Source organism: Gallus gallus, chromosome 1 (assembly GCF_016699485.2).
Source record: "Gallus gallus isolate bGalGal1 chromosome 1, bGalGal1.mat.broiler.GRCg7b, whole genome shotgun sequence".
NCBI lineage: Eukaryota > Metazoa > Chordata > Aves > Galliformes > Phasianidae > Gallus > Gallus gallus.
In genome coordinates this window covers 38,329,744-38,356,868 of record NC_052532.1, presented here as the reverse complement: position 1 = coordinate 38,356,868, position 27,125 = coordinate 38,329,744, and the positions used below count along the sequence as shown (strand labels likewise).

Below are 27,125 nucleotides of genomic sequence, written 5' to 3'. Positions count from 1 at the left end.
CCTTATGGAGAATGTGGGGAAACAACTGTGCAAGCCCATTGTGCATGTGGAAACCATCATTCCAAGGCCTTGGCTAGCTTCACTGGAATACCAGAAGGCCCATCTCCTCTCTAAAGGCAATTTTCCTATGGAGTTTCACTCTTTCCTTACACCCACCCATTCTGACACCAGAGCTGTTCACAACAATCTATTGCTTTTCTCTCCCTCTCCCTCCCTTTTTTTTTTTTTTTTTTCCTTTGGGTGAAGGGAGAATATTTTCCCCATCTGCAAGAATAAATGAGCCTCGTTACTTGTGCATTTAAATGAAATTAATTCCAGAGAAAAAAAAAACCTCAGCTCAGAGGCTGAAAGTTTCAGCAGGTAACTAGCACCTGAAAACAGAACCGCCAAACAGGAATGGTATGGCTGTGATGGTCCGGCTCTGGGTCTCCATGAAGAACCAGGGAGAGGAGCACTCAGCTGACCCACTGGCTGGTCGCCACTGCTCTTGCCTGGCTGTAGACTCACACCCCACACAAAATCTGGCATTAGCCCCTCAAGCCTCCCGCTTTGTCCCCATGAACCCACAGAACAGTGGAAAGAACTGCACTACAGAGAAGGATTTCTTCTTCCCTCAGACTTCTCCAATAGTATGAATGTCTGAAGCTATCGCTGTTAGTCCTAATGGCAGCAGATTTGCAGAGACTTAGTTCAGGTGTATTGGAGCTGAGCCCTTCACAAATCTTCCTGAAGCTCCACAGATTTACTGCTAATGGTGGCTCCTGAGAATCAAACCTTCAACCTCCAAAGCACAAAAATGTCTTTTTTGTTAGAGGATTTAACTACTGCTTAGATTCATTAGCAAAGGTAATTTTGGCCTAATTAGTATTCTAATTTCTATGTTATCCCTTCTAGAAATATGCCCTCAGAAATTAGTAAAATGGTTTATAATATATGCTAATCACCATAATCTGATTTGTCTTTAATTATAGATGTAATAGGGAAACTAATTGAAAGATGGAGGGTATTCTGAAGGGCCAAAATGTGTAAGTTGGGAAAAGAACAGAATATTATCATTAAACAATGAAAAAACATGGAAGAACACTAGTTATCTACAGAGGGAATATCAGATTGCAGTACTTCTTTGGAGCTCCTTATTATAGAAAAACTGTTTCTTCGGTGTAATGACAACTGATGTCTTGGTCTTACAACAAACACCTGCTGGGGCTGAAACAGAATATTTAATATGGGAATATTTAATATTGGGAAAAAATTATGGATAGGTTATGTGCAGAGTAAAAGGCAAAGTATAAATAAAGCTGGGAATTATAACAGTGGTTTCCAAATGAAATTTCCAAATGAAATTCTCTGCTTGCAGGAATCATGTCACCATCTGAAAAGCTGATTGGTCATTGAGCAACTTTTCAGTGTGTTTGTTCCCTTTCCATGGATTTAATTGGCAGCGGCAGAAAAAAAATAGCAATTTCCTGAGCATTTATTATTTCAGCTCTTGAAAAGTACACTTCATGTGAAGCACTGTCAAGTTCTATCCATGCTTGATCACACTGTTAGGAAGGCTCTTTCTGAGAAAACGACATCGGTATCTGACTATATTCAGCATTTCACGTCAGAGTGCATTTAAATTATGACAAAGAGACTCAAACACTCCAAATTTCCCCTTTGAACCTTCAGTCTGTGGCAGTGGTGGACACAGCGGTGACCACACAGAGGCAGAGGGTACATCCAAGCAGAGCACAGAAGAGAAATCTTACCTAAGTTGTTAGCAAGTACGACATCAGGTGCAAAGACTTTCACCTGAGTTGTCCTTCGGTATTCAAGCAGAAAAAGATAATGCCCTGTTTGTTTGCCTTTGTCTTGACACAAGAAATCTTGTACTGAAGGCTTTTCCAGACTGTCAGTTTGTTTCGTTTATACCATTTCTTTTGGAGGGTTTACGTCAGCAGAGGGCTCAGCCTAATGGATATCATGCACTGACATCTCCTCATTTAGACAACATAAAATACCAACACTTACATTTTTTAATGCCTTGTGCGTACATGAGGGAAGATCTCAGCCCAGCAGCTGAGATCCCAGCACAGGGAGGACAGCGATGCCATCGCATCTGCTCATCATCTTAGGAGAACAAGCGAGGCACTGGGATGTGCCTTCAAGCTTGTTCTTTATTTTTTAATATATTTTAGTAAATAGGGAATTTGGGAATCAGAGAACATTCATAAATTTGCTGTTTCCTCCGTCAATAGGACAAAACCAGGCCGGCCACACAGGATAAATTAAACATGAGACAGTTGAAATATTAATTTAAAATAACGCTCTTTATAGACATAGATCTTTCATGACGACAAAACATTCAAAAGATTTTCTAATTGTCTGTGAATTTGCAATATTTGCTGAATAATTTGGACAAATAACTTTCCCATGAGGTACTACAAATTGTTTGTTTCAACTATCTGCCAAGTCCTCTTATTTGGCTGCTAACTTGAGTCATCTGGTATTGATTACAGCTGTTGGAACACGAAGCAGCAGCAAATTTAAGCAAAAACAACCTGCCCCTTTTACAAGCACTCACAGTAATTAAATGCCATTGTTACAGTGGGGAATCCTTCAGAAAACCGTTATCTTTCTGAACATTCACAGTTATTAAAACACACGAGCAGCCGAGCCAAGCACACAAGGGTGATTTTTTTCTATAAGCAAAGCATGTTGCTTAACATATTCATAAAGAATCTAACTCTGACATCTCAGGAGTCACTGGAAGTGGCACCCCAGCACCCGCTGAGGAAGCTGCGCACACACACAGTGCTGCAGATGCTGCCACAAACCATCATCATGAGGTTCATGGTGTGATCCAAACTCTATCACTGCTGGTGACCTTCTCCTTTCAAGGAAATACTTGCTGCGTGCATTCAAACTTTCCCATGTACGGGGTTTTGTGAGATGCAATCTGTCTGCAAATGAAGCTACGAGCTGAAAGGTAACTCTAAGGAAAAGACAAATGGGGAAGGTAATCACCCCTCTCTGGTGGGCTTCGTTTGAGCTTCATTGCATTTTTCCCCCCACACATATTGCTGAGCGAGCCCACGTGTGGCCTCACACCATCCATTATGAACACACACACACACACACACACAGAAGATGCAGCACAGTGAAGAACGGTTTGAACAAATCTGGATGACATTTAACATAGCAGTTAATGGTCATATTGTTCTTGGGTCTTATTGAAAATTGCCAGGCGGGCTCTGGAAAATATGTGCTGTTGGGGATCTGCTCAGAGTTTTTATCAAAGCTTCTTTGCAATTAGTGGCAAATTACCGTTCATTCCTCTGGAATCCTTTGAAATAAGATCACCCTGATTTCAGCCCGATGCTATTCACGGCCCCGCAACGCGCGGCTCTGTGGGAAATGAGCTTTAATAACACACGTAATAGCAAGCATTAGCAAGCGGCAGCGATAAAATGCTCGCGCCGATCTTGGCGTTCTCCCCCTCGGCAGACTTGGCGCACCTTAATCCACACAGCTCCCTGTGCAGTGAGCTGTGAGCAGCTTATCTCTCTGGGTAAGCGCCCACAGCACAGCTAAGCCGGGGTGGGCAGGCCAGGCCCGATAAGCTCCAGCACAGCAGCAGGAGGTGCAGGCCGGGCAGGCCCATGGCAGAAGAAGGAGCACAGACACCCGCCTGGCCCCCTTCTGATGTCCACCTGCTTGCTGTCCACAGGCTGCATCACCTTCACAGTCTTCACACTGCGGTGTGGTAGGAAATGAGAATTAAATGTTCCTCTGTTGGGCAGCAGCACAAAATCTTAATGCAGCGACATCTACACCATTTACAAATGCAGTGCCAGTGGGCCACCAGGCACAGGAAAACAGATGATTATTAGACAGGGCACTGAGAAAAAGAGAGCATTACAAGTATTACCAGTAGCTGGTTCAGTGCTATGGGGCAAAGAAGATTAACCACGATGGAAAGAGCTGGAGTGCTGTCAGTACGTTCGTGGCTGCTCCTTGCAGTATAATTGCCAGTAGCATGAACAATGGGAAAGCATTGTTAATTTAAACTGCAAAGTATTTGCAAGTAATTTATGCAGCAAAAAAGCCCCTGACTTTTCCAACAGCCTGAGTGAAGGCACATAATGATTTTAAAGGGAAAGATAATACTAAGAGCTCCTTTGAATTGATGAGACGCATAGTTTCTTTTCCTCAAATAACAAAAAATGTTACTAATTTGATTAATGGTGAATCTTCAGAGATTAAAAATGAAGCATGGAAATCTTGATTAGCAATCACTGCTACCCAAAGTTAATGATTGTTAATGATTAATTAACAATTGCTCAAATGAGTTCCTGCAGCAATTGGATGAAATTATATCGGAAATTACTGTGCCATGGTACGCTAGACAAATGATTCCCCTGGTGTATATTTATAGAAGTAAATTGCACAAAGAAAGCAGCAGAGCAATTATCCAAATGAATTACTTCTAGAACTTGGGATCTTGTTTACCTTTTATCTGGAGCTGTTAAATGGACAGCCGATACCCATGAAAAGCAGTATCATCAGTGGCAGAACAGCATCTGGTAATGGATACCAACCCAGACTACCAGCCTTTCAGCAGCAACATATGCTTTTCATGCTCCCTCTTAACCTTCTAGTTTTAGAGGAAAACATACAAAATTGCAGGGACTCCGTATTTCTCAGTGATCAGAGACAGGGATTGTAATGACAACTTCATGTCTCTTTTGTGGCCTTACTTGGCAGAGAAATGCCAACCGGCAGCTTTATGGGTCAATGTGTGACCGCTGGTTTGAAGGAAGCAATGCAGATCTATTTGCATTCATCTCACTGCAGGATCAGTTCTTGGTCATTTATTTTACTTAGGTGCACTCGCAGCAAAGCGAAGGTGGAAACTGCTTGATATTATCTTGGAAAGGAAACGAGGGGAATAAGGAGGAAAAATTATGCAGTCATCAGAAAATGATTTGAAACAGCAATAAATTTTTAATAGTCTAATGAAAAAGAGAAGTGGAACACAGCACTGCAAAACTTGTCACATGGCTGCATTTTTTAATAAGGGAATGTATTTTTTAAGTGAATGGATGATTCACATGGAAAAATATGTCCTCAGTGTTCATCGTCTGTGGGAGAGTATTGTTACAACATGCATAATGTGGTTTCAGAGAGAACAGTTTGGCTGTGTGTTAAATATGTGGGCTTTAGTGGTAAGGAAAGTCTACGTTACTTTAAAAATCAGTCAATGTCCTACAAATAAAACTTTATTTAATGGAAAAATATAGCATCGTTATTCCCAACCAGTTATTATGGCCTGGTGTCATCATGCAGAAAAAACCACAGTTGGTTATCCATGCTACTGAACCATTTGATAGTCTCCTTGAAAGACACCATCCTATCCACATTATAACTTGGCAGCAACACAACCACGGTGTAATTACCTCTCCTTTCCCAATAAATGCAGCGGGCAGAAACGTCCATCTCCTTTCATTGCTCCTTCAGGGCTATAAACCCCTCTGTTGCTGTGCATACTTTCCCTTTCTTCTTGCATTAATTTATACAACATGGAAATCTATCAGTGAGCTTCTTATTTAAGTTTTGAAGCCAAAAGCTTGTTTCATGGATGGAAAGGAAAGCACAGGCTCTTTGGTTCCTCCAAACCCAGTTCTGCCAGTGATTGCATCCAATGGGAACAGCTGGACTGGCATTTGCTGACCACAGGGTGCTCGTACACAGTGTGTGGGGAAGGTACACTTGCTCCTGGGCACAGGACAAGAGAAAATAACTGGTTTAATTAGTTAAAAAACAAAGCAAGGACTAAGCATCATTTCTGCTCTTCGATAGCAGTCTCCAGATACATAATGTTTGTACCCAGAACACAAAAAAAGGAAAATTTCCATCTACCTCTCATTCGATCTGGTAAAAATGTAATACTTTTCATCCCCTCACAAAAATAAGATGCTAGAAAATCTTCCAGCAGGAGACTGCATCCATCAACAGGTACTACGGGACAGTAGCTACATCCTTTCATCCTTGCTTTCCTGTTACAATGTATAAAGAAAGTAGACTTGTACTTTGGCATGACTTTGACCCAGGTTTTATCTTTCTTCCATAAACATCACTGACCACACCAAATATATGTATGCATAGCCATAAAGGCAATCCACTTAATGTGTGTTTTTAAAGTAATATTTAGGGATGAAATAGGAAAGTAAAGAATTCCAGACCACTTGCAGCCATGCTAACGGAGAAAAATGAACCTTTGAATAATATTTATATTAGTATCTTGTATCAGCATCAGCTGTCCTGATACAGACTGAAGTAACACTTCTGCAGCCAGCTCTCGTGCATGCTGCACGCAGCCTGGAAAGATCAATATTTTGACACCTTTCTTTTGGTTAAACCTTAAATTAAGACCCAAGTTGTATGTGTTACTGAACGTCCTCATGTGGGACACCGCTTTCCCCCTGCTCCCAGTAACTCAAAGCCACCTTTGTGCAGAAGTCTGCGAAGAACTACTCAAGATAAGAGAAACACAGGTTCCAGTTTCCTCGTGGGTCTCCCCAAAGGCTGGGACGGTTGCACCAGGTTTGTTGTGTCACCAGAGCACACAACAGAACCCTGTCTCTAATGATGAAGCTGAAGGAAATGGCCTTAATTGGTCTCTTTGGAAATGACAAGGAATTAAACAAAATTGGTGAGTCAACAATGAACAAGGAAACAAGCCAGTACAGCTACAGAGCCAACAAACAAGCAAACAAATGAGCTGCCCAAAACTCTGAACTAAGAAGCAGCCGTGTCTTTCAGCCTCCTTGTATCCGCAATGCTCTTGGGTCAGAACCCATTCTAGCTACAGGGCAAGAGGGCTGCTTCCTGCCCACCCCTCATATCCCTTTGGCCTTCAGATTGCTTTTTAAAGCATATTCTTTCGTAAAACTCTAGTATTCCCTTCCCCACCACAAGGCATCTAATGCTGCTGCTCTCATTCTGAGTATGCTTCTGCTTGATATAGACAGCCTCTCTGATGTTAACAGCCCATTTGAGCAAATAATAGAGTGAGCACTTCAAGATGTAGCCAGGAACAGTGCGCACATGTGCTTTTCAGACCCTCATGGGTATGCTGCTCGCCAGCCCACCCACACAAGCTGACTGCTGTGCTCTTTGTATGACCACCCTTATTCCCACATTGAGTGGAATGTACCAGCACTCCTTGTATTGCCACTTTCCCTGAACTATAAATAAACCAAAAGACATCTTAGAAATTCCAAAGTCTTGATCCCAGAATCAAAGAGCTATGTACAAGGAGGGCGGAGTGTGTTCTCCTTCTCAGGTCTCCCAAAGGGGTGATGTGGACCAGCAGCCCTTGCCTATAGAGAACAGCCACCTGTAGGCATGTAGACAGCTCTGCTGCAGTTTTACCTGCATCGGCTCATTCAGCTGACCAGTCAGGAGGCCCAGGTGCCCAAGCCCTGAGTAACAGCTGAATAAAGTCTACACAGCACAGCCCTACATCTTAAGCAACTCTGCAAGCTGATATTTAGCCGTCTCACACCAAACAAACTGCCAGATGTTACCTTTTGATGAAACATCATTGCTCTCACAGGGAACTTGGATCTCTGTCTCTCTCACCCCTCTAAAAATCAATTAAATACTTGTTACCACAGCACCGGCTGCACAGGGCTTTGCAACACCCGCTGACTGCTCACCTGTAGGCTGAGGGATGTCCCTGTGCCGCTGAGGTGACACTTCCCAACAAACACGCTCAGGCTGTCATCAGGATTTTCAGCATCAGTTGTCTGCATGCAGACTCTTCAAACACATGTTAATCCAGGAGGGATTGTGCTCAGCGTGGCTCTCCTGGGCCCTAGGATAAATCTCTGCGTTTGTGTTTGCTGAGCTGGGCCTTTTGCAGCATAACATGGTACTCAAGATGAATGAGAAACCATCTCCTGGGAAACCAGATTCCTGGAGACATTTTCATTGGTTGGTGTTTAAAATACACATTTTGAGAAAATATGGAAGTGCTTTGGTTCCAAAGGGTGAGGACTACAGGGTATTTTATAAGCCTCAGATGCATGAAAACTGCAATTCTGTCACCCCTGCTGAGCTGACTGGAACACAGGGCAGGGCAGGAGCCCAGAAGGGGAACACAGCACAGTTTCTGCACTGGACATCCACACCAGGGATCATTTCCCCCACGGAGAACCAAAGCCCAAGCCCCTCATTCAGCTCCATGGCCTGACTGCAGTGTGGTGGCATGGGCCTCCTCCTCCCACTAACTCCTGCGTCTAAGCAGAGAGCATGGTCTGCAGCCATGGTCTGCTGCTGCAAAGCAACTGAGGGATACTCAGTGACCTATTTAAGCTTCATTCAGGATCACAAAAACGTAGAATCATCGAATATCCCAAGCAGAAAGGGACCCACGCAGATCACTGAGTCTAACTTCTGGTTCCACACAGGACTACTGAAAATCAGACCATATGTCTTAGAATATCATCCAGCTCAGTGCCATGACCACTTCCCTAGGGAGCCCCTGGATGAAGGGACTTAAGGTATGTCCTAACAAGTGCGTTTTGCCATGGACCTTACTTCAACCTTGGCTGGACAAAAAATACCCACTGTATAAAGAGCTGCAGCAGCCTGGACATGAGGAAGAGCAGGGCATGGAGCACCTTTGGCAGGACAGGTGTCTCTCCCCACCTGCTGCCTTGGCAGCCCCAGGCTGGCAGCCTGGCGAGGAGAGAAGGCTCATCCCATCCTCCTGGGAAGAGAATGAAATCTGGGTTTCCCAGACTCTTGTCCGCTGCCCTAATTGCAAGGTTATCCTGCACAGAGCTGCCCCCAGGGCAGCTGGCAATGGCATTTCAGTGAGAACAATCCTGCCTGTGTACAAAGCCCAGCGAGGGAGGTGGGGCAGGAACATTTTGCACAGGATCCCGGCTGGCCTTGGGCATCCTCCACGCCTCAAGGTGGTATCTGTGCCAGGAACAGGGCAGCGCTGGGCCCCCTATTCCTGCAGGTCCAGCAAGGAGCAACCCTAAAACCAGGAACTTGGGGAGCTTTGCAGTCAGGACTCTAACTGTCCAAGTTCTCTGTTGGATTTGACTCCAAGTTTTTCATCTATAGACTGTACACAATGTGCTAACACACACTGAGGGAAAAAAATAATAAACACAAAGCACTCCAGGTGCTATGGTATTATATAAATATCTTATCTGACATCTAGTGAATAACAGCAGCAGTGAGAGCTGCTGGTCTTAGACAAAGCCGTGAGTGCTGACATCACAATGCACAAGTACAGTGTTGTACATTATCTGCAAGAGTCCCCCTCCCGCTCACCCCAAATTAAACCTTCTGGGAAGACATCCAAGAAAGAGTACACCTAATACTCAGGCCCAGGTCCCCCGTGACAAAGCTCTATAGAATGGAGCAGAATAGAGCAACCGAAAACCCAAAGCAAAACAAAGAAACCCATTTTTAAGAGCTGCACCGAGTGCCAGAAGGCTAAACGAAGACTTTATCTGCTCCCAGAATAACAAATTGGTCCAGTGCCATGAGGAGTCTAGCAGCTTTGGAAAGCATGTGCCAACAATAATAGACACCTTCAGTCGAATGCGACCCCTTTACAGAGATTTACCATATATGACTAGTTCAGACAGACTGTAGTACATTAAATGTCTGTTCCTTATTTATATATTGAATAATTTATAGCACAATGAAATTCTATCATTAATGCATCACCTAACAGTTTCATTTCGTATTTACTTTATTTTCCAAAATTTCTTCCCTGAAGTATAGTTGAGCAAGGAAAAAGAATCAAACCATAAAATAGCTCATAAATTCAATGGTAAACATGCTGCTAAGACAAACTAACATAATTTGATACGAGTTATTTGCAAGGGCCAAGACAATAGATGTGTGCGCTCTAGTGAAAGAGAAGCTGTGGAAAAGATGGAAAGATGTGCTGCCCGTGGAATGGAGGGTGCACCTACTGCAAGAGGGAGAGGGCGTGAGCTAAAGCAGAGAGCAACTCCAGCATGAGAATAATTTTCTTACGTGCAGAATATATCAACATACTGCAGAAAGAATGGGAAGTGGTGGAGTCATCATCCTTGGAGGTGTTCAAGAAATATGGAAACGTGGCACTGAAGGACATGGTTTGTGGGCAAAGCAGTTGATGGTTGGTTGAGATGATTTTAGAAGTCTTTTCCAGCCTTAAGGATTCTGTCATTCCATGATTCGGTGTGCCAGTAGGGCCAACAAACACGGTTTAGAAAATGCAGATGGGCATGCAGGCTTTGGGGTGGAGGCAGCAAAAAGACTGCCAGGCAAAGGGGAGAATGAAGGATGGAGCAACATGATGCGTCCTGCATTTTCCATGCAGAAAGAGCAGGAGCAGGTGAGGCAATGACAACAGAATGAATAGCAGGAAGTGTTTGCATAAGCAAACGGGTAACCCCTAGAAACTACCTCCATATGCATTATGGAGGCAATTAGCTTAGAAAACATCAGGAGAGGATTATGTTTATACAGGTCTGAACATCGCATGAAGTCACGGTAGCTAAAATAAATACATCTCAGGAGCACTGACTTTCCTCATTGGAGAAGGATTGTGCTTGGCAGTGCAGGCTGCAGCAGCAAGAGCAGTGCGTGGTGTCGCTGACCATGAGCAGTCCCGTTGCCAGGCTGGTGGAGAGCCCTGAGACCTCCACGCCTCGAAGGTGCCCAGGTGCTTGTAGCTGACTGCATGCAGTGCTGCATTTGATTTCACATCTAGTTGATCTGCCTGCCACCTCTTGGAATGAGAGCTGCACTCCTGAATCACACCAACACTCAAAAACCTCTTCCTGAAACATGAAATGGTTGAGAGCAGCCTGAGCACACCGAGAGAGCTGATGTGTGTGTGAGGTCTCCTGCTGCACGCCCTGAATTTGTCAAGCTCCCTGTGAACACTAAAGCAGCACAGACTGAAGGAAACCACCAGCATTTGTTACCATGAACGTGTAATTACCAGCAGCTGTGTCACCACTGTTTAAACCATTGTCTCTCTGCTGATCTCCCTCTTGGTTTTGGTACCACAGTCCAAACGTGCTGCAGAAAGTGGAGTTGTTCCATCTCCTTCTCTTCATTTTAGACCACAGAAGGGACCACCAATCAGTAAAAATTGCACAAACCTGAAAAATAATTTTATTTTGCCTCGTTCCCTTTGCAATAATAATAATAAAAATCTCCTCTTACGTTTTGCATAAGACGACTGCTTTTTGGAAGAGCTGATTGCCATTGGTTTCTGTTAATCTTTCTGCTAGGAACACAGTGCTGCACTGAAAACAGGATCTGGTCGCATGAAAACGATTACACGGAAATAAGAGTTGTAGTTGTGAATTTCAGCCCCGTGTAATTATCCGTGGGACATTACAAGCTGGTTTCGGAAAAACACGAGCGGTGCCAAGGAGCGTTCTTGAGGTCTGATTCCCACCAAACAACCACAGCCTGCAAACAAAGCTCTTTTAAGTAAGCAAACACAAAGGTTAGATTTTGGAATGCAAAATTAATATGTAGGCTCTTTAATACTGCAGCACCCCGCCCGTTGGAAGCACACGGCGCTTGTTGCTCCTTTGTCCTGCTGTTGTTCCTGCGGGGAGCTGAGCATTATCTGGGAAACACAGGTGCTGTGGCAGCTGCAGGCACCAGGCTGGAAGCCCGCGTGGTGCAGGCAGAAGGTCGCTTGCTACATGGCCGCTGCCGTAGCAGGAACGGGTGCTACTTTATCCTCAGGCTGGTGCATCAGCCCTTCATTAGTCACAGGCTGTCACCGGCTGTGATCACGGTTCAGACTAAAGTTCACTTCTCCCACCCTGCAGTCCCAATGGTGGTTAGCGCTGTTCCCACTGTATGGGTGGGGAAAGACAGCCAAAATAAAGGGCTTAAAGCCTGTTCAGGCCTTACTGAACTCCGTGAGCCTCTTTTAGGCATCATTAGCAGGTTCTCGACTCAGCCCTGGCTGGACTGGGGGCAGCTCAGCAGTACCACTGGAGACCCACCAGCCCCACACCATGACCACGGCTGACCCAGGGTTCTGTGAGCCATACGGCGGCCACAAGACCCTTCTGGGGGGAGCTCTGCCTCCCACTGTTAGCCTCAGGATGTGGTATCCACCATCTCTCGGGGCAGTCTGCTCCAGTGCCTCACCATCCTTATGTTAAAAGACTTTTTCCTCATATCCAACCTAAATCTCTCCTCTTTTAGTTTGAAACCATTTCCCATTGTCCTATCACCACAAACCCTGCTGAAGAGGCTGCTCCCCTTCAGATATTTACATATACCTACATATATGTAACCATATACATTTCAAACTTGAAATTTGTTATCTTAAAAACAAACAAACAAAAAAAAAACAAAAACAAGTTATTTTGAGTTTCAGGAATAAGCTTTTTGGTGGTAAGAAAAACAAAAACAACAACCATTAACTCATAAAATGTCAGTTAATTGTTCATTAAGGCTTTTGAACATCAGAAATAGAGCGCTTGTGGTCTGCTACTGGGAAAAAAAAAGTCTTTGGACAGATAGCACAACCAGTGCCATGACTTACAAGAAATACAGAAAATAAACATATTGCTGCTTCTAGAAGCCAAACCAGAGATAACACACTTCTGAATTGAGGGATAGGAGCAGGACCTCTGTCCACAAACCTCGTTCAGTGTTCATGTCTCAAACAACATGAGATGTTGGCTCTTCGTCCTCATCCAGAAGACCTTATCCACTGGGGACGCTGCATGTTACCTACCTGGTTATCCCTGCTCCAGTTTCCCTTTTTCCTACTCACCTTTTTTCCCCATTTGCATATTTCCCCTCTTTGCTCTCTTTTTCATCGCAGGCTTGGTGCTTCCTGTGCTGCTCATCATGCTCTCCCCAGCTGTGCCTGAGAGCAATCTCCAGAAACCTTTCTTCAAGATTCCTCTTTAGTCCCTACCTTTCAGACAATAATCCTCTTCAGCTTCTGTTCATATGTCTTCTTGCACTTTTATGTTAAGAAGTTCTCTTTCTGACCTGCATACACGCATGCTATCTCTTGTTGGTTGTGATGCATCTTTTAATTAATGGAAGAATCCACATCGCAAAAAGGCTGGAAATAACCTTGTGATACACAATGACAATTTGCAGCTTTGAAGTTAGTGCAGATAACCATCTCATCTAGGCTAGAAAAGACAACAGCAACAACAACAAGAGTTCATTGTTGACCAAAATCTAAAAAGATAAACTGGCTTTCAACACAAAGTGGAATCAATAAGAAACGTAACAGCCTTGTTTCGTTGTGTTGCTCAGCGAAGGGTGAAAAACAAACTGAGCACAAGGAGAGAAGAGTAATTGATTTTTAAGTGTGTTCCAAAAGTGACATTTGTAATCTACTTAAGGAAAATATTGTAACTTATCTGGGCTTTGTCCTGACCACAGAATTCCCTTTTGTTAAAACTGGTCTTCTTTTCCAAGTGATAAAAGATCTGTAGAACTCTGCTAGGCTTTTTCATTGCCTTTTTACACCAGCAACGTGATCTGTATTTTAATGGTGTCCCTCTATGTTAAAAGAATCATTTGTGCACTGTTACAGGATGAACATTATGTGACCATGGCCTTTATAAAGTGAATGCCGTGTTAAAGATAATTAATAAGCCAAGTGTTGAAAGTTGACCATCAGCACCATGCAGAAGAGTCTCTGACACCCTGTAGCTTCCTAGTGCTTGTGTTTGTGCCAAGAAAAATGGACAGTTGCCAAGACTGCGTGATGTGCAAGAGCTAGCCAATGTGATCTCTTTAAGCACAGCTTGTTTTCACTCACTCTTTGTGGAAGGAGGTCGTAAATTGTTATCCAAAGAAACCGCAGAAGAGCAGAGTGCCTTGCAATGATTTGTTGCTGAGGATGGAGCTGTACGACCGGTTGGAGCCAGCCCTGCCGCTATATGTGATTTCTGCACAGTCGGCAAGAGCTGGGATCCACTGCACACCCCAATCAGTGCTCCAGCCAGTGAGAGGGACAGGGCATGGCCAGGGATGGGCACAGGGAGCAGCAGCAGGACCAAGGGACCCAGCAGCACCCCAGTGTCAGTACAACCACACTGCATCTCCAAGCATTTGCTCTTGGCATCTTGCTGGAGCTCCTGTGCATGGAAAGGCACCAGCCAGAGACAAGGCTGGGGCAGATGCTGGGTGTGGGATACCTGTCCTCTGCTGTCCTATCACTGGACAAAGGACACCTCACAGCACACTCATCCACCCTGTGGTGACATCTGCTCGTCATTCAGACATCACAGTCAACCACAAAGCAGGAGTCTGGTGCTCAACTCTGTTTAAATGAGAATTGGAACAATATGCAATCCCACAGAGCCTCTCCACAGGCAGGCAGTGCCATTAAACTGCTCAGTAATGTGAAGAGACCTGCTAGAAGCTGCACACCAACTACACGCAATAGCTCATTCCCCTCGAGGCTGGGCAGGTTTCCTGCCAACATTTCTCACCCTCCCTCTCCCCAGACCCAACATCCCCCGCCTGGGAAACATGAGGTACCTTCCAGGTTGTGCTCCAGGGGAGGGACATGAAAGATCTATTTTGTTGCACCAGTGGGATCATCCTGGTTTCCAGCAGGCACCAGCATACCTCCCAGTCTGTGCACTGACCAACCTCTGGCTGCTTTTGGGGAGTCCAAAGCTTTTGGGGAGTCCAAACACCCCTTGGTGTGAGGATGCAGGAATCCCCACAGTGAGAGCGGGATGCTTGGAGAAGCGTCCATGGCGCAGCTGCCCCCAGAGCTCTGGCAGGCGGGGAACAGAGCATTGCCATCCCACCTGCAGACTTGCCTTTGCAGTTCCCCATGTTAGGACATGACACACCACGCAGCAGTGCTGGGCAGCTGGAGAAGGGTGTTGGGCCCCAACCTGCCCATAGGAAGGGGCTGATGGGGAACATTTCCTGGGTTCTCGTCCCAGCCCAACCGCTGCTTATTTTCATTACGGACTGTGCGGCTGCCATCCGCTATCCAGGTAACATCAGCCCAGCGAATCCCTCAGCAGCCCAATGGGGCTGAGAAGCCTTCCAACAGCAGCAAACCAGACTGTCTCACCTTGCTATCTCCTCTGTGTCTGCTGTCTAACACTGACCACATTTCCTTGCCCTTGTGGTATTACTGGAATGAGTCACGTGTGTCCTCATGTTCTGTCCTGCACTAATGAAATTGTCAGTCAGCAGCAGAGCTTGTACATCCCGGGGATTACCGAAGCCCTCATCTGCAGGTTTTCCCCTGGCAAGATGTGAGGGATAATCCAGCTGTGTGAGCGTACTGTGAATAAATCAAGCTTTATTAAAGAAATCGATACTTTCAACCTAGATTATGCCTCCTGCCAGGAAGGTGACATCATTACTGGTGCAGGTATTAGCGTTCTGCTGAGCTGCAACTGGAATGGAGCCTGTGCTTCTCTAGGCTTCTCAGGAGTCGCCATGTGAAACCTCAGCACCCGAACTTGGTAACTATAGCTCATGAAACAACACTAGGATGGATTGTGTTCTTTATTGGAAGACCAAACTGCTGTTTCTTAAAACTTCTAGGCAAACAAGGCCAGTGATAAGGAAAGCAATGAGCTTTGACAGCACAGCCTTCTCATTCTGAATGTCTCCGAGGTCTCTAGCTGGGATTTAAACAGGTGATTCGAAAAGACTTGTCTCCGGCAAACTCTAGAATTGTCTGCTGCATTTTCATTACTTTGTGCAAACTTCATCAAATTATCATTGTTGAACTTACAACAGAAACAAACTGTGTAGCACTACTGAGATACATGAATATTTAAACAGAAATTAATTAAATAGGTATGTCCTCCTAGAACAGGGCTATGGGTAGCTGAGCAGGAGTTTGCTTTTCAGTAGCTGATGATGAATAGGGCTCATTTCAAAATCCGTTTTAAGTAAGGGTGCATGTGGGTGAGAAATTAACCAAGGTAAAGCTCTATCTGTAGTATGAGCATTTTGTTAAAATGATGTCTGGAAAAAAATCATAGAATCATAGAATCACCAAGGTTGGAAAAGGATCGCCCAGTCCAACCATCCACCCATCACCAATGGTTCTCACTAAACCATGTCCCTCAACACAACATCCAAACATTCCTTGAACACCTCCAGGCTCGGTGACTCCACCACCTCTCTGGGCAGCCCATTCCAGTGCCTGACCACCCTTTCAGAGAAGTAGTATTTCCTAACGTCCAGCCTGAACCTTCCCTGGTGCAGCTTGAAGCCATTCCCTCTAGTCCTATCACTGGTTACACGAGAGAAGAGTCTGACCCCCAGCTCACTACAACCTCCCTTCAGGTAGTTATGGAGAGCAATAAGGTCTCCCCTGAGCCTCCTCTTCTCCATACTGAACAATCCCAACCCCTTCAGCCGCTCCTCATAAGGCCTGCGCTCCAGACCCCTCACCAGCTTTGTTGCCCTTCTTTGAATGAACGAAGGATTGAACAAACAAATTGAACAAAAATGTAACAGAATATGACTAAACACCCCTGCAAAGTAAAATCAAAACCATCTCAAAGAAAAGCATGTCACTTTTAGGATTAGCAGGGGAGCACCAGGGGAGCGAGCAGATCACCTGAGCTATAAACAGACTTGTGGGACTGCACCAACAAGATCAAACAGTGAGAAGATAATCCCAGTTGAGTGGAAAGCATTTAGTGGATGCAAAGGCCCGGGGCCAGTGATGTGTGACAGCGCAGTAAATAGGTCAGGCAGTCTGCTCATCCACTCAGCGCCCGAAACGTGGAGAGCAACTTTCACACAAGATTACCGAACAGAGGACTAAAACAGAGGGCTTTGTTTTGAGGTGATAGCAGCAGGTAAACACGCTTTGGGTCACTTGCACAAGCGAAGGGAGGACAGGTTTTCATACAGCAGCAGGCTCGCACATGGCCACCAAACCAAACAGAAGCAAGCAGAAGCACGGCTCCCTGCTCACAGGCCCCGTGTGCCAGAGCTGTCCAACCGATAGGAGAAGCGAGAGGGAGTTGCTGATACACCTCAGTGCCACTTCTCAGAACAAACTGACCTAATTACAGACTGCCCTGCTTGAAACAGCACAAGTCAGGAAGAAGCTGGCAGGCACCAGGAGCCCAGCTGTGTGTGGGCATCCGGCATGGGGCTGGGGGTAAGGGCGGGTTAGGGGGCGGTGGGGCTGACAGGGACCAGGAGGAGGCTCGGGGTAACGGGGCCAAGGGGAGGAATGTGGAAGGGCTGGATGCATGTGTTATCTTTAAGTGGTTCTGAACAACGGCCTGGGGAAGGACAGAGACCAAAAAGAGATCTGCTGAGGAGATAAAGTATGTGTGTACACACAGACAGATCTTGGCATATTTGTAAAATATAGACATACAAATAAGCATGCACTCAGACATAATATTTATGCATATTTACATATATTTATAAAGTGCATCGATAGAAACAGTCATTTTCAATAGAAATAAAACATGTGGTGGAAGTTTCCCCTCTCGTTTTTGGTTTCCTCCGTTCCAAGGTGGGACCCCTGAGCGCTGCAGCAATGGATTCCTCAGCACTGTTCCCACTGCAGTGGGCGTACCAATGTCTTTGTGTCCCTCCGTGCTGCTCTCACAGGCTGACTACTGGACACAAGAAAACTAATCGTTGGCTGTAGAGTGCTGAAGAGAGTTTCATGGTGTAGCAGCACCGTCCTTGAGTCACAGGGAGAATTTCCTTCTCATACAGCCCCTTCTCTTGAACTGGAGAGGTCCTCTCCCTTAGCGTTATCACCAGGCTAGGACACACCACGCACTAACGCTCCCGCTGCTCTCTGCGTGCCCTCAAAACCCGCAGCAGAACGTTGGCTGACACGAGAGGTCGGTCAGCCTCTGAGCCTCGCTCACAGCCATCTTACCCCACAGGAACCCGCGCTGAGCGCAAGCTGGGCACAAGCCCGTCGTTCACAATCCATTGCAAATGGAAAAAAAAAAAAAAAAAAATTATAATAATAAATGGGAAGGAGATGGCCGTGGCTGCAGCTGGGGCGGGGGCCGGGCCCGCGAAGGCTCCGCCCCGGTGCTTTAAGCGGCGGCGGGGCCGCGCCGTGCAGAGAGGTGCGGAGCGGAGCCTGTGGTAAGTAACGAGGTGGGGCCGGGTCCTGTGCGCCGCCCGCCGCAGCGCGGGGTGCTTGTACGGGGGCTCGGGGGAGGTCGGGGAGGGAGCCCTCATCTCTTCCTTCGCTTCCTCCTGCCGCTGACGGCCCCCGGCAGCACGCAGTCCGGCTTTCCAGCCTTGGTTGTTGCTCTTGTTGGGAGGGTGAGGCTGAGCTGGATGTCTGGGGAGCGAGCGGGGCGAGCCGGGGGCACCGTGCTCTGCCCGGCAGCGCTCGGCGTGCCCTGCTGAGTGAACGCAGCTGTGCTACGTTCGGCTCCGGGACGGGTCGCTGGAAATGTAATTTTGTGTGCTTTAAAGATAACTGGATGGTTGGAAATTCCTCAGTGTTTGTCTCGTGGCTGTTCTTGTATGTAAACTCTCTGCTAACAAATGCACTGGAAAGGACGGTGCAGGTGAAGTAACTGGCTGCGTGCAGAGTGCCGGTTGGGTACTGTGGCCTCCTCTTGGCTGGGCACGAGCACCGCAGAAGCCAGTGTTCTTATCTCAGGAAAGTGGCTGCCAACACGCCTGCACTCTTAAGTCAGAGCTGCTTGTGCTGGCAATGAGATCACCTGGCTGCTTAATTACAGCTGCAGAGCTCCCCGGAGGCCTGCCTGGACTAGCCAAGAAGCCTTTGGCGAGCAGAGCTGCCTTAGGGCAGGGTGTGAGGCTGGGACCTGCTCCTTGTGGAGCCTGCTGTGCCCCACTGCCAGCAGCTGGTGAGCAGCCATGCATGTGTGTGCGCTGTCTTACACCCGTACCTCCTGGGCATGGCTGCCCCGGGGCAGCCCTTACTGCTGGCTAACTGAAAAGGTACTGCTGTCCTTCCCACGCGAGCTGGCATGGGAACAGCATGGGGAGGATAAGTGGAAGTCTCTTCTGTGGAAGAGCACAAGGTCACCGTGAAGTACTGACTTCAGTTCCTTCTTGTTTTTTGTCTAATGAATTCTCAGCACCCTTTTCAGGGTATTGGAGCCGGCTCCTGGCTGTCGGATCCTTCAATACTCCATCCTCCTGGGGAGGGGGAGAGGGGCTGCACCCCACGTTGCCAAATATTGCACGGGAAATCTGGGGCGAAGCTGGAAACCCGAGCCAGGTCTTCAGATCTTGTGTGCGTGGAAACCAGATAGTGGTTTGTTAACAGAGTGATTAAAATAGTTAAAGTAAATGCAGAAAGGGATGTGAGTGTGGGGATGTTGAGAGGAAAAGGCAGAAGTAGTTCTTGAGCCAAGTTCCTACCACTTCTGCTTTGGAGGGTGTACAACATGGAAAGGTGTCTCCTCTCTGCTTTTTTCCAGTTAATGGGCTCCTTTAGCGAAGCTTTGCGCAGCCCGTATTCCCTCTAACTGAGGGCGCCGTCTGCCATGATTGATGTCAGCTGCTGTGCGGTAGCATGGCCAAGCACTTGAATAAAAGAAATGGAATCTTAATTTTTAGACTCTACGATTTGTGCCAAGAATGACAGAGGCAAAGTGGGAAACGTCATAAAACTAATTTTACGAGCTCGGTCAGAGTATTAGTGCTAAACCACAAGCGGTAATGGTGTTAATCCCATGGAAGCATTGAACAAAGGAATATCTCAGTAATTAGTGTCAGTGCTGTAAATGGCACTGCTCAGCCATTGAGGAAGTTTCCTAAGCCTCTGGTCAGGAATGTACCAGAGATGCCCCAATTCACGTTAATAAACTAATCTTATTTTCCCACATGCCATAAATGGCTGCTTGCATATCTGGGACAAAGCTCTTTTATCAGATGCTTGGCACTGGGTCATGCTTGGGAACAGCGCAGCCCTCACCCATACCCAAAACTGCTGACCCGGTCAGGGTGCTTGGCTGGAGCATGGGCGAGGTGGGTCCCTTTGTCGTGGCTTAGCAGAGTTTGTGCTCTGTGTCAGGATTTATGAGTGCTGAGGAGCTGGGTGCCCACGAGGACCAGGCTGTGTGCCAGGAGGGAACACCGATGAAGCGTGGCAAATAGCTCATAGCTTTGGTGGTGGCATGGGGAGGAAGCCCCATAAAAGCTAAGGGTACTCCACACTGGTGCTTCAGCCCGGGCCAGCTCATGATACTTGCTGAGGAGGAGAGGGAGATCCCAGTCAAGCTGGGTGGAGGGAAAGCATGAGGACAGGGGAGTGGGGCAGGCTGGGATGGGATGCTGTTGCTTCTGGCTTCGTGCAGGAGACTGCTGCTAGGGCTGCAGCTGGACGTGTCAGGGTATCTGTCCCTCTTCTGCTGGGCCAACTGCAGGTTGTGTGTGAGAGAGAGAGAGAGCTCTGCTGCTGCTTACGGCAGCTGCAGGCACTCAGACACTTGGTTTTGTCTCCTGTACCTGTTCGTTAAAGCCAGTTCATGTAACAGCGATGGGTCTGTGGGAGTCAATCCCCCTTCAGTCCCTTTGAAGCCCAGGCATGATCTCGGAGGAGTTCAGAATGCCCCTGCAGCCCCAGCAAGTGACTCTCCAGTGGGCTGAGCTTTGGCTTGTTCTCCATCCCAAGTGATGGGCCCCGCAGTAAAACAAAATGCCGTTGTTGGCACAATTGGTTTTCTTCCACCAACGAGAAGCCTGGAGCTAATGAAGCATAGAAACTGAAATTACATCCATCTGGGGGGATGTTAGCTCAAGGTACGGCAAAGCCCTTGTGTGCAAAAGTGTAACTTGTGTATATCCAGTTTATGTATGTTTGAAAGCCCTGAGCATGCACAGGGAATCATCTCGTGGGCTCAGTGTCTGCTTTCCTCGCTGCTGGGCAGCAGTGGCTGCTGTTCCCTTGGGCCTCCTGGGGCCTTTGGGCCCGGCTGAGAAGCTGCTCTGCGGAAGCACAGGTTTTTAAACCCTTGGTGAGATCACAAGCTTGTGTCTGACAGCTGGGTGCGGCATGTGGTGTTTGAGGGAACACCAAATCCCAGCATGGAGGCAGGGCCCTGAAGGACACCATGTCAGCGTAGCTAACGAAGCTCTCCTCCCCACAGCACTGCCATGCCGAACTGGGGAGGTGGCAACAAATGTGGTGCCTGCGGCCGGACGGTCTACCATGCTGAGGAGGTGCAGTGCGACGGACGGAGCTTCCATCGCTGCTGCTTCCTCTGCAGTAAGTACTGCCCTGCTGACCCACCAGAACCACCCCAGCAGAGCTCAGGCCTGTGGCAGTGAGGTAGTGGGCCGCGGTGGCCATCTCATGCTGGGCCGCACACCTGCAGGTGCACAGTGCCCAAGGGGAGCCTGTGCTGTGTGCCTGGAGGAGTGCTGTCCTATCCACTCAGCACAGCATGGGTGAGACGTGCTTGGGGCACTGCTGTGCTGTCGAGGCTTCAGCACGGCTAAAAGCTGAGGCTCTCTTGGCACAGAGGCCTGTGGCTTATTTCAGATGAAAGGAGTCCAAAGCACTATTCTCCAATCCAGCCAATGAGTCCGCTGAGGCATTTAAAACAGCTTTCTCTGCTGAAAAGACTTCTGATTAGATGAAAGAAACAAAGGGTCACTTTATGGTTTTGAATGCTTTGCAAACCAGCAGCCTGTCTGACCGAGTCAGAGAACTTTACCTTATTACAAACGTGAAGTATTGTTTTGTCTTGCTTGCTGGTGCTCAGTGCCTGCAGACAGTGCTCAGGTTTAGCCCTCTCTATGAGCTGCGGCTGCAGCCAGGCCTCTCGGTCTGGTTTGCCATTAATCTGCATAAGGCCAGCACACTGGGCTGGCATGGGAGCCTGGGCACACCTATACTCCTTATCCTTTACTCTACAGCAGCCACAAAAAAAAAAATCAGATGTCTCAGCTGCCTCATTTTCAGCCTTTTATGGGAATTTCTATTAAAAGAAACCTGGAACTTACAGTCAGACAATGGCTCTAGTGTGTCTGACTCCGTGTTTGCTTTTGCCTAGTGGATAATTCTGCTGGGGTTAAAGTCTGCATGCTCTAACAAATGTGCATGAGTTGATTTACTTATTGGATATTTGTGTCTTACAAAAGGAGCCTTGGAACTAATGAACACCGTAAGCAAAGGCTGCCATGTATTTTGAAGACCTTCAAGTCTTTTTGAACACAAAAATCATAAGGTTTTCTTTCTTTTCTTTTCTTTCTTCCCCAACCTACATTCTTCATCACAGCAAACTGCTGTTGCAGACTGAAAGCACATCAGTTGGGTTACAAAAGAAGGTTTAAGAAGCAGCAGGAAATAGTTCAGCCTTCGACTGTAACCTTGAGCAGGGTGCTTACGTTGTGCTGAAGGATGATTTATGAATGCCAGAAAAGCCAGGCCCCTCTGGTGACAGCTGTGAAACAGTACCAACTGTGCTCCAATCCAGCACAGGGCAGGAGGGAAACCCCACCTTGGGCAAGAGGGTGGGATGGGGTCTCTCCTGCACAGATTTGCTCTGTACTATATGGCATCTGTCAGGGGAAACTGCTGGCTGCACTGTCTGGGTTTCTGAGCATGGCCGTGGGAAGCTAGGAGGGAACAGAGCCCTTTATGAGGCTGTGCATAACTCACTAACTCAAAAGACAACCTACTTCTAATCTCCAGTGGTCCCACAGCCTAATCATAGCATTGTGGACAAGGAAACCCCTGTCAACACTTCTTGCTTGACTTCAGGCTTACTACGTGTGCTGGTGGAAATGGGTGCTTAATGGCGTTCAACTTTTTTCCCTCCAGTGGTTTGCAGGAAGAATTTGGACAGCACAACTGTTGCGATTCACGATGCTGAAGTTTACTGCAAATCTTGCTATGGAAAGAAGTACGGCCCAAAAGGTTACGGCTATGGGCAAGGGGCGGGCACGCTGAACATGGACAGGGGAGAGAGACTAGGCATCAAGCCTGAGAGGTGAGTTAACCAAGCCACGATATGTGTGAGCTGTGTTCTCCAGCAACACTCTCACAGGAGTCTTTCAGGCTGGATTTTGTCTAATTTGTGCCACCTGGAACAGAAATGCTGCAAAATTCCCCAGTGTAACCAAGTGCAGGGCAGTTAGCCAACAACCTTCTGTAGTGACTGTGGGTAGGCCCTGTAAGGGCAGGTGTTGGCACAGGTGAGGACTGGAGGAGTGAGCTGTATGCAATGGGATGGGATTGCTGACCCACTGATGGTTCTGTAGGAGCCCTTGGCTGGTCGGCATTGCGGTGGGTTTGGGGATGCTCTCTTACATAAGCTGCAAATGCAGCTGCTCGGCAGGTTTGTGCAGGGATGGAGTCAGGGAACTGCAAATCTGAGGCTATAAGAATGAGTTTTTAATTGGTAAATGAAGAACTGTTTGGGCTTAATTATAGCCAAAACCAAGTGGCTTATTAAACAGTAAACATTCCTAATCTGATTAAGTTCTTGCTGTAAAGCAAAGCATGTGAAAAGCACCTGAGCTATGCCTCACAGATGATTTTATGCAAGTTCCCAAATTTCTGCTTGACTTTGTGTAATGCGTGCTGTCCTGCCAGAGCAAATCCAGAGATGCTAAATAGCTCTGTACTTAGGGTCACTGATCAGTTCCAGATATGGTCAGATGACAGGAATTTAACATAATTGTTTTTAGCTTGCTAAAGCTAAAATAAATCCATGGCTTGATACAGGCTTTGGTATCAGCACGCTTCTAGCAGTGAAAAGGTGAAGGGCCCTTGGAAAACTAGCTTTTCCAGTAGCTCCTTAGGGTCTTTTGAAGCATGGTAGGAAAAAAAAGTGAAAGCTTTGCTTGGTCAGCACCTCTCCAGTGTTGAGAAAGTACGGTATTCTGTTCTGTGTGTTGCATGCTGCATGGTTAGTGTTGCTGGGAAGAGCCTGAGCCCTTGAACTACAAAAACAAAATGTCCTTTTTCAGCACACCCTCTCCTCACCGACCCACCACAAACCCAAATACTTCAAAATTCGCTCAGAAGTTTGGAGGTGCAGAGAAATGTTCTCGGTGTGGGGATTCTGTTTATGCGGCGGAGAAAGTCATAGGTGCTGGAAAGGTAAGGGAACGTGACTTCTGTATCTATCTGCTAAATGAACTCCAAAGTGAGTGAAGTATGTTACGAAGGCTTCCTGGAGCATGCTGGCCAGAAGGTAGCAGGGAACTGACCGTGGCACAGTTTCCTTAACACTGCATTTCTCAGAATTGGAAATGATCAAATCAATCTAGTCTTCACTTTTGTGAACTTGAAGTGGAAATTCTGGATGATGAGCTCTCACCTTGTTTTTCAGAGGCAAAGCTTCACTACTTCCTCAAAGTACAGGAGCCCTCTAGACAAGGGGATGATTATTTTTTTTCCTCATAGAGCTCACAAAGGGCTGGATGTTACAGCAGAATGGGCATGTTCTCTGCAAGCACCACATAGCACTGTGCAGTGCATTCTGCCAGCTGTCTGGCTCACTACCGATAGCAAAGATCAGAATTGATTAGGACAAGCTCAGACCTTTCAGAACACTTATCTGAGCAGGAAGCGGTGTGGAATTCAGGCCTTTGTGCCATCCACAAGTACAGACGAACTTCGCTGCTTACTGGTGCATGCACCCCGACTGGTTTTCATTGTACCAGTATAAGTAAACAATTCTGATGCAGTCATCTCTAGTTAATGCTTTTTAAAAGACAAACTGAGGCATTCTGTGTATTTAAACTCTCACTTCCATTTCTGCCCCAGCCATGGCACAAGAACTGCTTCCGATGTGCCAAGTGTGGGAAAAGTCTAGAATCTACAACCCTAACTGAAAAAGAGGGAGAAATCTACTGTAAAGGTGAGAAAGAAACAAAGATGATTGTTTAATCATAGAATCACAGAATGGTTTGGGTTGGGGGGGATGTTTAAGGTCACCTAGTTTTGACCCCCTGCTATAGGCAGGGACACCTCCCTCTAGGCCAGGTTGCTCACAGCCCCACCCAGCCTGGCCTTGAGTGCTTCCAGGGAGGGGCATCCACAGCCTCTCTGGGCAACCTGTTCCAGTGTCTCACCACCCTCACAGTAAAGAATTTCTTCCTGATATCTAGCCTAAATCTACCCTCTTCAAGTTTAAGGCCGTTTCCCTTCATCCTGTCACTACCTGCCCTTCTAAAAAGTCCCTCCCCAGCCTTCCTCTAGGCCCCCTTCAGGTATTGGAAGGTCGCTACAAGGTCTCCTTGGAGCTTTCTCTAGTCTGAAGAGCCCCGGCTCTCTCAGCCTGTCCTTGTAGGGGAGGTGCTCCAGCCCTCTGATCATCTTTATGGCCCTTCTCTGGGCCCGCTCCAACAGCTTGACCTCGTTCTTGTGTCGGGGGCCTCAGAACTGGATGCATTACTCCAGGTGGGGTCTCACAATGGCAGAGTAGAGGGGCAGAGTCACCTTCCTCAAGTTGCTGCTCACGCTTCCACTAATTACCCAAAAAAGTTTTTTGTTTTTTTTTTTAAGGGTTGCTTTGTATTTCACTGTTCTTGATGAGGAAAGTGGCCAAGAGGCTTCACCTAGAAAATGCTGCTCCTCATGAACAGCTCAGAAGCCTCAGCTCTTACCAGCATCTCTCTCTTGCAGGCTGTTACGCAAAGAACTTCGGCCCTAAAGGATTTGGCTATGGTCAGGGAGCAGGAGCCCTCGTTCATGCCCAGTGAGGGAGTCCAGCGCAACCTGCACAGCTCTGCACAGATTCAGCTAAAGGAAAGTTTCCAAAATGTTACTAACCACTGTGACACAGATGCTAGTTGACTGTAGTGTTTGGGCCATACTTTTAGATGGTTTTTTTTTTTTTTGTAAGCACTGCTTTCTTCCTTGCTTTATGTACCACACTTTTCATACTGTGTATCAGTTCAATAAAGCTTTGCTTGTTGACGTATCTTAAAGCCAAATGTTATCTCTGCTGCTAGCTGTGAAAAGGTAATTACATATGGCTGTTACTGAGGTGCTTTTGGGGGAGCTGTGTAGAGAGATAATGGCTTCACTGAGAGCCTAGCAGGACTGGAAGCTACACCTCACTACCACAGGCACACAACGGGGGGACAGGATATTCATCTGCTACTGTAAGCAGTGGTGGAGAGCTGGGTGTGCTGGATTTAAGTGGTTATACACATAAATGAGCAGTTGTCCCTGCCCTGGATTCTCTAGGGAGGGGAAGACAATCCTTGATCAGTAGAACTTTCTTAGGGATTACATCTGCCTTGGTATTGAGGTTTTATTATGTACAGGGTTTGCATGGTTGCAGTGCACTCATAGAGGTGCAGACGAATCCCATCCCTACTCACAGCTGATCAAGCACTGGATAAACATGTGAAACATACTTTTAAGAGAAGCTTTTGACCTCTTTCCAGTAGTGCTATACCCCTCAGTTCTCTGAAACCTGGGGAGGACTGCTGGGGGTCTGCACCTGCCAAAGACAGCTGTGGTGCCACAACAGAGCAGAACAGTTTTGCCTTCAGGCACTGGGTAGGCAGTGGGACATGGGGTCAAGCTGATTGGGTGAGGAGCACAGGCAGCTAAAATGCGTCAAACGCAGCCTAGGTTTAGTGTGATCGCACCAGTTGTGTGAAGGTCCTCACAGTCAGCCAGGGTCCTTCAATCTGCTAAGTGTCAAATAGCGGCATTTGCTGAAAGTACTGAAATTACAAGTGGAAAGCTCCCAGGAGAGATGGGCTTCTTTTAGGGGCTGGAGCATCTCCCGCTGACATTGCTAGGCCTGCGTCAACAGCACCTCAGCTTTCACTTGTGGAGCAAGTAGAGGTCACTTCCTCAACAGAAGCCCAACACAGAGGCCTTATGTGAGAATGAGGTACTAAAACTGAGGCAGAAGTCACTCAGTCTGAGGGAAGCTGCCTCATCTTTCTGCAAGCAATCAGCATTAGTAGAAACAGCTTTGCTGTTTGTGTTTTGTTTTTAAAAACATCCCTGAGCACCAGAAACACATGTTCACTGGTGCGCTCAGGCTCCTTGTCCAGGCTGCCACTGTTACATCCCTTCACAGAGCTCAGGGCTTCATTTGGCCTACTGTAAGGAGGAAGCGCCTGGGATCTGGGAATCGGCTCCTTATCCCACACACTGTACCTCA

At 47.0% G+C, this 27,125-nt stretch overlaps 1 protein-coding gene across 2 annotated transcripts; it reads left to right on the top strand.

Annotated features, from left to right (window-relative positions):
- The first annotated feature begins 18,092 nt into the window (after positions 1-18,092).
- Positions 18,093-25,926, top strand: CSRP2 (cysteine and glycine rich protein 2). Of its 2 annotated transcripts, none has more exons than NM_205208.2 (6): positions 18,093-18,138; positions 21,129-21,247; positions 22,808-22,976; positions 23,959-24,091; positions 24,761-24,854; positions 25,622-25,926. In NM_205208.2, the coding sequence occupies exons 2-6, from the start codon at positions 21,136-21,138 to the stop codon at positions 25,696-25,698; spliced, it is 585 nt and encodes a 194-aa protein (NP_990539.1). In that variant the 5' UTR covers positions 18,093-18,138; positions 21,129-21,135; the 3' UTR covers positions 25,699-25,926. The 2 variants fall into 2 exon arrangements, with proteins under 2 accessions (NP_990539.1, XP_025002447.2); XM_025146679.3 differs by having other exon boundaries at positions 18,117-19,270; positions 25,622-25,919.
- Positions 25,927-27,125: the final 1,199 nt, after the last annotated feature.